The 13,018-nt window shown below is 43.7% G+C and overlaps 1 protein-coding gene across 5 annotated transcripts in view; it reads left to right on the top strand.

The window, feature by feature from the left end:
* The window catches only part of HMGXB4 (HMG-box containing 4), a 35,591-nt gene that overhangs the window by 6,295 nt on the left and 16,278 nt on the right, over nucleotides 1–13,018 (top strand). For all 5 annotated transcript variants that reach the window (XM_070370194.1, XM_070370195.1, XM_070370197.1 and 2 more), the window contains one exon: nucleotides 564–1,522. In XM_070370194.1, the coding sequence (XP_070226295.1) occupies nucleotides 564–1,522 (959 nt within the window). The remainder of the gene's footprint in view (nucleotides 1–563; nucleotides 1,523–13,018) is intronic.

The following is a 13,018-nucleotide window of genomic DNA, read 5'->3' as shown; positions in this document are numbered from 1 at the left end:
GTACCAGGTTCCTTCTCCCCCCAATCATCCACTTATCTTGCGCCCATTGTTATTAGCATCCCTCTTGCCATTTGTAGTCCTGGGCCCTCCAGCCTGCGCCTGTGGGTTCCTTCTCACTCCAGCGCGTATCCACTCACAAGACCAGCTTTTCTGAGCTATATTATGCACTTAGCTGACGAGACCGACTCTTTGCTAGAATGGATTTGTCCTGAACCCAGAAACAAATGAGGCTTTGTCTTCAGCGTAATCTAAAGTTGTAACTACGCGTAACCCCGCAGCCACAGTCCATCCTTCTGAGCATGCTGTCTTTGGTGGCTTGTGAAGACTCAGTGAAGAAAAACATCTTGAGTGGCAAGAACTGTCTTCAGGGTCAGAGGCAGGATCTACCAAGCCAAGAAGCACGTGGGCATCATCTCTGAATGTTTACAATCAGTTGAAGGGCCTCCCCTCCAGTCATTCCTGTTAGCCTCTTCCTCATCTTAGTTGGGGGTTTTTGGTGAGAGAGGAAACTTGCTAGAAGTTACTCTGCTATAGGGACAATTACTTCTCTTGATTACTTCTAGATATTTCGTCTTTGGAGCCGTCACAGAAGAAAAAGAAAAAGTCCAGCCCACAGTCTGCTGATACAGCTATGGACCTATTGAAAGCAATCACTTCCCCTCTGGCCACAGGGGCCAAACCCTCCAAAAAGATAGGAGAAAAGTCGTCCAGTTCCTCAAGCCATTCGGAGAGTAAGAAGGAACACCACAGGAAGAAAGTCAGCGGAAGCAGTGGGGAGCTGTCCCTGGAGGATGGCAGTTCCCACAAATCCAAAAAAATGAAACCGCTCTACGTGAACACAGAGACACTGACCCTCCGTGAGCCTGACGGCTTAAAGATGAAACTTATCCTCTCGCCCAAGGAGAAGGGGAGCAGCTCCGTTGACGAGGAGTCTTTTCAGTACCCCTCTCAACAAGGGACTGTGAAAAAATCTTCTAAGAAGTCAGCTCGGGATGAGCAGGGTGCTTTACTCCTAGGACACGAGTTACAGAGCTTTCTAAAAACAGCCCGGAAGAAGCACAAGTCATCCTCAGACCCACGTTCATCTCCTGGCCCCGAAGGCTGTGGCTCTGAGGCCTCCCAGTTCCCAGAATCCCACAGTGCTAACCTTGACCTTTCAGGGCTGGAACCTATCCTGGTAGAATCAGACTCCTCCTCTGGCGGGGAGCTAGAGGCTGGGGAGTTAGTGATCGATGATTCTTACCGGGAAATCAAAAAGAAAAAGAAGTCAAAGAAGAGCAAAAAGAAGAAGGACAAGGAGAAGCATAAAGAGAAGCGACACTCCAAGTCCAAGAGGAGTTCGGGGCTTCCCCCTGCTGCGGTGGCAGGAGAGGTCCCCGTGCCGCCTGTCCCCGCTCCCAGCCTCCCGTACGCCGGAGCCCCCACCCCGCCCCCGCCGCTTCCCAGCCTCCACACAGACGGGCACAGCGAGAAAAAAAAGAAAAGAGAGGAGAAGGACAGAGAGAGAGACCGAGGAGAAAAGGTAAGGCATGTTTTTAAGTATGACGGAGGACAAGAGGTGAAGCAGGTTTTTTCCTTGACCATAGTAAGTGGACTTGGAATTAAGCAGGTGAACCATTGGGAATGTAGCAAGATAAATCCACTGGAACGATGCAAAGTATAAAATAGTGCTGGGCTTCCCTGGTGGCTCACGAAAGAACATTGCAGAATCTCTAGTCCACTTTTTTTTTTTTAACAGAAGCAACAGTTCTACTGAAATATAAATCTGATGGCTCAGATGGTAAAGAATCTGCATGCAATGCAGGACACCCGGGTTCAATCCCTGGGAACACCCCCTGGAGAAGAGAATGGCTACCCACTCCAGTATTCTTGCCTGGAAATCCCACGGACAGAGAAGCCTGGCTGGCTACAGTCCATGGTTTGCAAAGAGTCGGATACGACTGAGCAACTAACACGTTCACTCATAAAATAGTACCAATGGTACAGAAATAGGAGCCATCTTAATTATTCATGGGTTTTCATGAGAAAGTTGTTCTCCCACTGTGCCAAGCATGGGTTTAGAAATACCAAGGTTTTTTTTCTGACTGGCCCTTGGAATTCATAGAAGGAGCCAAACCCAATTTCTTTTACTCGGCAGTGCAGTCTGCCTAAGGCAGTTGAGAGAGATGAAAAGGTATTCATTCTGTGAGTTCATCTTGAAAAACAGATTTTTTAAATTAGAATGACAAAATAAGGTAATGGCTTCCCACTAACTGATATTGGCTATGATGCGGTGTTCTTTTTAGTGTCAGAGATGTGTTCTGTCACCGTGTGAGTGCTTTCTGTGTGCCAAGACCAGTGCTGCCATATGAGTTAAGAGGTGGGAAGAGGAGCAAGGGGCCTATAGCTCTTGATCTCAGGAAGCTCACCATTTACTGAGAAGAAAGGAATAGAAATCAGATGCCTTGGTTTGATTTCTGTCTCACAACTCAAGAAATTTTCTAACAGTTACAGGTTTCCTTTAAAAGATAAACTTTTTCCCCCCAGTTATCAAAGTAGCATGTTATTTGTCTAGAAACTTAGAAATTCAGAATAGTAGAAAAAAATCTATCATAGTTTTTACCACCCAAGGACAACCATTTTCTTCCTTTCCCCTGCAAAGTTAAATGTCAGGTAAAATCAGAAAAAAAAAGCAACTAAGAAAGAGAAAATCAACTATATTAAGAACATAGGATTGGTGATTTCATTTCGGCCTATAATTGAGGCACAAGTTATTTTCCCCACTAGTAAGATTGCTGTTTAAGAAAATATACAGATCAGAAAGAAAAAAACTGTACCTTCTGATCTAAGGATCATCAAGAACTGGACAAATTCCAGGGCAGGTTTTATTCATTGTTTATTCCAAAATTATTTCACAAAGTGATACATTTCCTGTGTAAGATACTGTTTATTCCAAGAATTTCCACTCTAGTGATACATGCTAATGCCATTAATTAATCTCCTAGTTAAATGTGAGGAAGGCAAGGTGATCACAGAAAGCTTGAAGGAGAAAAAGGTTAATCAGCGGAAGGGCATGGAGGCAGAGAGATGTTTAGGAAGCAGGAGAGCAAAAGAGCTGAACTCCGGTCCTGTGTTTCCAACTCTCTGATAATATTTCTACCTGAACGCCTTGGCTACCTCAGACCGTGTGTCACTCACGAAGCTCATCGCCAGACCCCTAAGCCTGCCTCTCCCCCTCCATCGCTTCCTATAATCCTCATGTCCTACCAGTCAACCGAGACTCAAACCTATATGCTTATTATTTTTCTCAGTACTTTATTATGAAATTTTTCAAGCTAAAAGCATTAAAGAATTATACAGTGAACACCATATGCCACCCATTGAGATTCTGTAGTTAGTATTTGGCCATTTGCTTTGTCATCCATCCATTTATCTTATCTTTGTTAATATATCTTAAAGTAAGTTGTATGTATCATACACTTCACCCCTAGACACTTCAGTTTGCATATCATTAACTTAAGCTCAATAGTTGTCTTCTGGGCTTTTATTAGGTAAAATTCACATATGGTAAAAATGCACAAATGTTAAGTATACCGTGTGATGAGTGTTGATATGTTCACACACCTATGTGACCAAACCTCTATCATGATACAGGTACTACCCTCATCACAGATACTCAGAGGTATTTCTCGTACCCATTCTCAGTCAGTCCCACTTTTTCTGATGTTTTTTTCCAACCTTATAGTTCACTTTTACATTTCCCTCCTCTTAAGGACTGAGGCTGATATTCTTCCTTTTTAATAACTTCCACACTTTTATGCCCTCTATCACCACTGCCTCATCTCTCTCAGTACTTAATGTAATAAATAGCCCTCTTTCCATCTCTTCACCCATGCAGTTAATTAGTCTTACACTGATGCCAGAATGAACTTAAGTATCACTTGATGATGACAGTTGTCCGCTCAACATCCTCAGTGAATTTTTACTGTCTTCATGTTAAACCATAAACTCCAGGGGGACCGAGATCATGTCTGCCTTGCTGTCCATTCTGTCCCTAATACGTAATCTGCAGTCTGGCCCATTGTCAAAAATCAATGAATGCTTGTTGAATGAATAAATATCAAAGTCCAAACCCTTGCCCAAGCATTCATAATGGTGATCTAGCCTGAAGCCTCCCTTTCCAGCTTTACCTGCTAGCAGTCTGATTTGCATGCAACTGTGCAGAAACCAGACTTGCTCCTCACAGTCTGACCTCCACTCCTTGGATTGTATTTTGCAGTGACCTTCTTCCCCTTATTTTTTCTCCTTCACATAGTGAAGCTCTGCTTCCCTTTCAAGACCCAATCAAACGCCACCTCCTCTAAGATATCCTGACCCTCCAGTTATAAGTAACTAATGAATTCCCAGAACACCCTTGCTATGGGCAGTTACTGCACTTATTTTCTTCTTTATATTGGATTTGTCTTTGTGTGTATTCCATTTCCCCTGTTGAAGATGGTAAGCTCCTTGAGGATGTTTTAGCTCCTTAGGGACTCTTTTAGCCACCTACTGTGATAGCTTTCAACTCCTCAATGTCCTTGGTAGGCATTTTGTGACACATGTCAAATGAATGAATATGTGGGTGAAAACAGCATCCAAAATGTAGGTTGTAAACAAATGGTAAAGAATCTCCAATGCAAAGTGAGAGATTTGGCCATGGCACTTTGGGTTCTGAGCAGGGTTTAAATATGCGGTAAATGATAATTTAAGAATAAAATGATGAAGCTATACCTGGTGGCTTAGACCGAGGAGAGACTTGAGGCAAATCACCCAGGAAGTTACTATAGTCAGAGGTCAGTAATGAAAGCCTGTTAGAAATAGAATTGAAGAGACAGATTCAGGAGAGACTCTGAAGGAAAAAGTGACAAGATCTGGCAGCTGGGCTTGGCTCTGGGGAGCCAGAAACATGAGTGAGTACATAGGTGTCCCTTTAGGTTTTGAACCTGGGTGCCTAGGAAGATAAAATTATAATCTCCTCAAGGGTGAGGACTTTTTTATAACTCCCCCAAGTGGTGAGCGGTTGCTAGTGAAAAATGAATTTGAGTTTATAGCAAAAAGTCTTACTATGAATCAGTATTTGATTGTGACTGTCCACAGCTGAAACCTGATTACTCTGAATGTAATTCTTTATTTCTCCAACAGATTATTTATGGGACATACACTGAGTTTTCACTGTGTGTGAAAATTTCCATGGAGCTTGAAAAAAATACAAAATCCTTCCCTGGGCTTTGTTTCAGTATAAAAAAAGAACTATCTGAGGGACTTTCCTGGCGGTCCAGTGGTTAGGACTGAGCACCTCCACTGCAGGGTCCATAGGTTTGATCCCCGGTTGAAGAACTAAGATCCTGCATGCTACTCGGTGTAGCCAAAAAAAATAGAACTATCTGAAAATTCACCTCAAGATAGAAAGGAAGGCTTCAGGAACAGCTTTCCCTTGGCCTGCAGGAAACACACACGAGGAGCTCACTGTGGAAGTGTGGTAGGCTTCCGTGTGCCCTTTCTACCCTAGGTTCTGTGACCAGGACAGCAGTAAACATGGAGAAGCAAGAAAATGTCTGATTTGGAAGAAGAAGAAAAGTTAGGTGTAGATTCCAAGACAGGAATCTAGAGATTCAGCAGAGCTAAGTGTGTGGTGAAGCTAAGTGGTGAAGAGCAAGGCCATGGAGCCAGCCCCGTGGGCTCCATTCCTGGCTCTGCCACTCAGAAGCTGTGCAGTGCTGGACATGTTGCATAACTCCTCCATCTATAAGTTGGGGGTGAGGATGGACCAACCTGGTAGGGTTGTTAAGGTTCAGTAAGGTGATACATGGAGAGGTGTTTAGGGCCTCTGTATGCCAAGGCCCTCTGGGGCACCAATAGCAAACTCACAGGGGTACCATGGGATTTTTTTCAACATTAAAATTTCAGGAGAAACAGCCATATATGCCATCTGTCAAGTACCTTCTGAACTACTGGAGTGAAGTAATTCTCAGTTTCAACATCTTTTTATACTCCGTTTCTTTCCGTAATGCCATATCTTTTCAAAGCTAGGTTTTCAGCGATTGCTGTTATAAAAAGCATATACTCTCTGGTGGTCCAGTGTTGAAGACACCGATTTCTACCATAGGAGGCACAAGTTCAATCCCGGGTTGGGAAACTACGATCCCACATGCCATACAGCTAAAAAAATAAATATGTTTTTTAAACAAGGAAATTAAAAATAAAAACAAAACACCTATACCACCTGAAGACCTGCACAGGCACCGTGACCCAACAAAGTTTGGAAGCCCTCGACTTTGCACGGTGTTCGGCAAGCTAGCCAAAGAGCACTCGATACTTACCATTTGTCACTGACAAGTCACCAGTGACGAGGCATCATCTCAGGAGGTTTTCCAGGGAGCACTAGAAAAGTGAGGCCTTTGAGGTTGATGGACCACCTGAGACTTGGGTTAGAAGTTGGTGCTCGTGGGCAGTAAACGAAACGCGAGTGGATGAGAGGTCGTCGAGCCCAAAGCAGAATCATGCAACACGCACGAAGGCCCTGGAGGGGAAAGACCAGAGAGGCCTAGTAAAGACAGAAGCTCAGGTGTAATGGGAGCGGAAGCCAGGTTGGCAGAGTTCCCATGAGAATGGGAAGTGACATGGGGGGAGCTCTTCCTAAAGAACCATGACTGTCGATACAAATAAGGGAGACTTGACTGTCTCCCTCATGGACACGCTTTCAGTGTGGAGTTTTATCTTGGAGGAGGTTTTTAGCTTTTTTATTCGCTTCTTTGCTTCTTTGTTACTGCATCCTGCTTTCCAAGAGGAAGAGCGAAATCGTGAGGTGGTACCTTGCTGCATCATTTCCCCTTTAAGATCATGCTGTTGGAGTGGGGGTCTTCTGGTTTATATTGGACGAGCAGAATATGGTAGCATTTCCAAGACTCTTTTCCTTTTGTGTGTGTGTGGCTGTGCTGGGTCTTCATTGTTTTGTGCAGGCTTTTTCTGGTTGCAGCGAGTGGGGGCTCCCTAGTTGTGATGCTCGGGCTTCTCATCGTGGTGGCTACTCTTGTTTCCAAGCACAGGTTCTAGGCACTCAGGCTTCAGTAGTTGCAGCGTGTGGGTTCAGTAGTTGAGGTGCATGGGCTTAGTTGTGCTGAAACATGTGGAATCTTCCCAGACCAGGGATCAAACCCATGGCACCTGCGTGGGAAGGAGGATTCTTAACCACGGGACCACCAGGGAAGTCCAAAGATACCTTACTTTTGGTTTTACTAAATCAGTAAAACCTCATTCACTACCACTTGAAATAAAATCTGTGACATTGCCACTTCAGAGGCATGTCTTCACTTATCTCTTTCCAGAGTGATCTCATTTGCTCTAAGCAGATGAAGGCTGGCCTAGTGCCTGGCATGCTCAGACATTGCTGTTGATCTACTAATAAACTAAATTCAGAGAGATAACTAGACTTGTCTTGTCGTGGTATTACATAAACGAGTCACAATAGCCAGAAGTGGTACCAGTAAGGAGGCACCATCTCTGACATCCTGCCATGTGCCAGGCTCTCTGAGGCCTTTTTGCACACAGAGGGGTCTTGAATGATAGGTATGGTTAGCTCCCTTTCACAGAGGAGGAAGCTGAGAAGACAAGACATGGAGCCGGAATTTTAATAGAGGTTTCTTTAACCCTAATGTTGTACTCTTTCCACTATAGTGCATGCCTTTCCAATACTTAAGATGATTACCCAGTGCCACAGTAAGCCTTCAACAAAGCTAAATGTAGGTCCTAGGGGAACTGAGACTGATACAGTGCGCTGGTGTCTGAGATCAGCCCTATGGAGACAGACAGATGTTGTAATAAAGTGGCTGAAAGCTTGGACTCGAGTTCAGTCATCATTCAGTCATGTCCAAGTCTTTGTGGCTCCATGGACCGTGGCCTGCCAGGCTCCTCTGTCCATGGGATTTCCCAGGCAAGCATACTGGATTGGGTTGCCATTTCCTACTCCAGGGAGGTCTTGTTCTAGTTGCTACTTACTAGACTTGTTCTCTGGAGATGGCTTCCTCGCTTCCCTGCTCACTTGTGAAAGGGGCTACTTAGAGTAAATCAGGTGAATGAGTAACATGCTTGGCACAGGGCATGTCTCAATCAAGAGCTTCTGTTACAGCAACTGTTTTCATCCCAAGTTCCTTGGAAGCATAAAATATTCTTGAAAACAAAACTTTTTTTTTTCAGCCACTCATTTCACAAATTAGAATAAGCAAGGGGGTGCTGCTTTTATGGTTTTGTTTCTGTTTTGTTTTCATATTAACACCCACCTTTTAGGAAGCCACCTCTGCAACTAACATCTATTTGGAAAGCAGTTAAGAACCAGAAAGAAAACAGGGTCCCTAAGGAGCAAAAGCAGATGTTACAGAACGAGTTTACAACAGATCCTTGGAACACTTCATGGGCGCTGGGGAAAGGGGAACATCAACTGGAGGTGCATCAAGGGGCCACTGGTCCTATTCTTTTCTGCACAGTCTTAATGAACAAGCACCCAGCCTGCTTCATGTAGAAGCAGATGAGGGAATACAAATGAATGTGCTTTTCACACACAATTCTGACACTTGGTTATGCATAAAATACATATTTATTCTGCACTTACATTGTGCCAGGCCCTGATCAGATACAGTGTCAGCTCTCAAAGAGCTCTCGATGTAGTAAGAGGGGTTGAAAAGTACCCAGTGGATTGAACCTCAGCAGAGATGCATGCCGAGTGCCAAGGAGAGCCTAGGGGTGACCAGGAAGCTTTCAGGGGCAGGCAGCACCAAAACCGAATCTTAAGGCCAGATAGGAATTGACAGGTGGAAAGGAGGAGTGGGCATTCCAGTCAAGGAGTGGAGAATGCGTGTGAAGGCACGAGAGGTGGTAGGGTGTTCAGAGAACCACAGGAAGTCCAGCCAGCCGAAAGGTAAAAACCGTGTGGAAGGCAGGAAGCAGGCGTTAGTAAATTACAGTGGTAATAAGAACTTTGCTATGGAGTTGCTCATACATTCTAAGAACTGCACTAAGTTTTTTAATCTATGGTGTACTGATGAATTTCCACAAGTGCCCAATGAGGTGTAGGTATTTTCATCTCCATTTCACAGAAACGAGCTCAAAAAAGTGAAATAACCTGCCCCTGGATGCATACCTGTTTAGTGGCAGTACAAGGGTTTGACCCCAAGTTTTTATGATGACAGGACACAGAAAGAATGTTTAAATTCTACTCAGTGATGTAATGTGAGAGAGAGCAGAATTAGATTCCAATTGAGAAGGGTTAAAACAGAAGCTTTGGTGTGAAAACTTGACTGCTCCGGCACCCTTTCCTTTGGCCAGTACAGATTTAGAGATCTCAGTGAGGTTAGTTCAGAGGAACATCAGATGGTGGCCCTGCCAGTTCCTGGGTAAATGCCTCAAGTATCTGGTTCTCATCTTAAAATGCCAGGAATGATGAAACCTACCTTGTAGGATTGTTGGGAGCGGTAAAAGAGTTTCCACAGGTAAAGCCTTGGTAACTGTCTCCTGCATAGTGTTAACATCAGTGAAGAGATTGGGTTCCGTCATCAGCAGAAGAAAGCCAAGTTTATTTAGAAAACTCATAAATTATGTTTTGCCAGATTCCTCTGTCCAGGGGGATTCTCCAGGCAAGAACACTCAAGTGGGTTGCCATGCCTTCTCCAGGGGGATCTTCCCAACCCAGGGATTGAACCCAGTCTCCCGCTTTGCAGGCGGATGCTTTACCGAATGAGCAACCAGGGAAGCTGTTTTGCCTTAACCCTCAGGTATTTTACCCTTTAAAAATAGGTTTTTAAACTAGAGTCCTAGATGGGTTCAAACAGCGATTTTTATCAGACTTTCACAAAGAGTTCTGTGCTCTAAAGGAGTTCAGCATGACTGCTTTATACAACACATTAAGAAATTGCTCTTGGAAGGTCTTGATATTGTGACACATGTCTTCAAACATTTAAAATGAGGTCTGGCTGTAAAATTACAACCTCCTGAGTCATGCTTAAGTGGATTTGTTGTAGTTATTTGCTGCTAGTAATAAAGTATCCAAGTTTTTGAAGTATTAACATTTTGTTAAAGGAGAGCCCCCAGTTATTCCAGATGTAACCACTATGAGTCACAAGACTTTGGGGGTAGGGAGAGGGATTGAATATTTGTATAATAAGTGAAAAAAAAATGGTTTACCAGTTTGTTATTTAGTTGCTAAGTTGTGTCTGACTCTTTGAGACCCCATGGACTGTAGCCTGCCAGGCTCCTTTGTCCATAGGATTTCCCAGGTAAGAACTCTGTAATTGATTGCCATTTCCTTCTCCATTACCAGTTTGGGAGTGGGGGAGAGGTGGTTATTTATTGTAAATAGCAAGTGCTAAACTTGAATATTGAATATTAAAATCCTACTATAAAAATAAAAAGTCTAGGGTATGGGCTTACCTGGGGATCCAATGGTTAAGACTGAGCTTCAGTGCAGGGGGCTCAGGTTCAATCCCTGATGGGGAACTAAGAGTCTAACATACTGTGTGGGGCAGCAGAAAAAAATTCTAGGGTGAAATTACTGGCCTTGCACTTAGAATCATATGGAAATATTTTGTTTATCTGGAGATCATCCATTATTTGTTTTATTTCTGACTGTTAATTTAGAAAAAAATGGCTCTGCCCTGGAAAAAAATTTAACCCTCAAGTTTGAATTCCTAACTTTGGATCCTTAGGCTGGAGTTGCATGTTATAACACAAAGGCTAGGTTCTAAGGTCAGCACATAAGGTGAAAATTTAAATCCCTTAGGAAAGCTGAAGGCCAGTAGATGCTCAGTCCAACAGAATGTCAGCCCATTCTTCACCAGATGAAGTCATTGATGTATATTGAGAAGCCATAATTTTATTTTTTAAATTATGTCAGCTCCAACATCAGACTTACCCTTGGGAAGCGAGGTGCACACACTGAGAGAGACATACAGGAACTGTCTGAGGAAAGCAGATTTATGCTTTCTGTCACACTCACTCCAAGGACTGGGTTCTCAGAGCAGAATCACCCAGACTAATCAGTCCATAGCTCCCTCTCTCTCTCTCATGGCCAAATATAGAACTGTGAACGCATATCTTTCTCTGTAATGCCACTTCATTTTATCTTGAGCCCAATGAAGGGAGATTTGAAAGGAGTAGAATACTTAGCACGTCTGGGGATATGAGGCTGTTACTCAATTAATAAAGGAGATACAGCACCCAGAACTCACTCCTGTAGCATCTCTGAATAGGACTGGCATCATCATCAGAATACTAAAACTAAGACCTTTACTATTTAAATGAAATGTTTAAAGGCCTTGCCACTGTTTTCTTTGTCTGATTTAAGATGGATTCACCCTATCCCCCTTCACCAGAATTTCTATTTTTAAGAAAACTCACATTGGCTTTTTGGATGCTACAACTTCTATTGTAAAAAAAAAAGAAAAGAAAAAAATGGAATAGAAATTAACTTTTCTATTATGGCATCACAAATTATCACAGTATCCATTTGTTAATATCACCTCACTGCCCTATAGATCAGAAGTCCAGCCAGGGCTCCTCTGGGCCCTCTGTTCCGTTTCTCACAAGACTAAGTCCACGTGTTGGCTAGAACTGGGTTCTCGGCTGAGGCTAGATGTCCTCTGCCAGGTTGTTGGCAGCATTCAGTTCCTTTCAGTTGTAGAACTCATGGCAACTTGTCTCCAAGTTCAGGGCCAGCAGGGGAGCGTCTCCTGTTGGGTCTCACCTCTTTTAAGGTCTCACTGAATAATATCTTGGGTCACAAAGAGTCAGACGCAACTGAACTGAACTGGATAACATCAGGCCCACTCAGGATAATCTCTCTTTGATTCACTCGGATTCAATTCGCTTAGGAACCTTAATTACATCTGGACAAGTTCTTAGGAACCTTAATTAATAGCAAAAAAATCCCCTTTTGCCATATAGCATAATACGATCCATGGGAGTGACACCCTCTGGTATTCACCCGTCCTGCCCATAGTCGAGGGAGGGTGTTTTACAAGGCATGTCCACCAGAGGGGCAGAAATCTTGGGTGCCATCTTAGGATCCTGCCTACCATAGAGATAACATGACTGAGTACCTCCTGAAGTGCCAAACTGATGAATTCCCACCTCTGGAAACAGTATTATCCAAGCTCAGTGGTATCATCCAGGTTTTACTTACAGGGAAACTAAAGTCAGATTCTAACCTAGCTATGTCGGCCCCCAAAGCCCAGGGTCTTTCTCTTTACCACATTGTGTCTGATAAATCCTGTTAACTTTTCCCTCCCTTTCAATTGACCTGCTTCTCTCCAACCCCCCTGACTTGGCCATGGGCCTTCATCCACCCCTCCCGGGTGCTCCTGCAGCAGCCTTCTCACATCCACAGGACTCCCTGCCTCCAGTCCATTCTCCATGGTCATAAATTGCAATCTGACCTAGTGACTTCCTGCTTGAAATAATTGCCTCTTTCAGATAGAACCCTTACTCTTCAATACAGTTTACATGTCATCCATCTCTGAGCACTCCCTGCTTCTCTGGCGTCATCTCCTACCTCCTCTCTGATGAGTATCACCACGCTGAGAGCCTAGAACACTTGTACCACTCTTCACCTGGCTAATTCTACCCAGCTTTAGGGTCTAAGTTAAATGTCCTTTCCTCCAGAAAGGAGGACCTTCTTCAACTCCCTGATTAGTGAGGCGGTCCTGTTGTGTATTCCTGTAGCAGCCAGTACTTCCCCTATAATAATGTCACATTGTATTATGATGACACATTTATCTGTCTCCTCTGTTAGATTCTGTGTCTGGTTCTTGGCTGTATTCCCAATGTCTGGCATATAGTGGATGCTCAGTAAATATTAAGAAATGAATGACAGTACTTTGATGGGTTACTTTGTTTCCTTTGCAATCTCCTCCTTGTTAGTCTAGTCTCTGCTTTTCCTTCTTTGCCGCTGAAATACTTTTAATGGCACATGTCAGAAGAGCTATCCACTTCTCCTGTGTTTTATTCAGGATCA

This window comes from Bos mutus, chromosome 5, assembly GCF_027580195.1.
Source record: "Bos mutus isolate GX-2022 chromosome 5, NWIPB_WYAK_1.1, whole genome shotgun sequence".
Lineage (NCBI taxonomy): Eukaryota > Metazoa > Chordata > Mammalia > Artiodactyla > Bovidae > Bos > Bos mutus.
The sequence above is the reverse complement of the archived record's forward strand: the minus strand, read 5'-3'. Positions and strand labels throughout refer to the sequence as shown.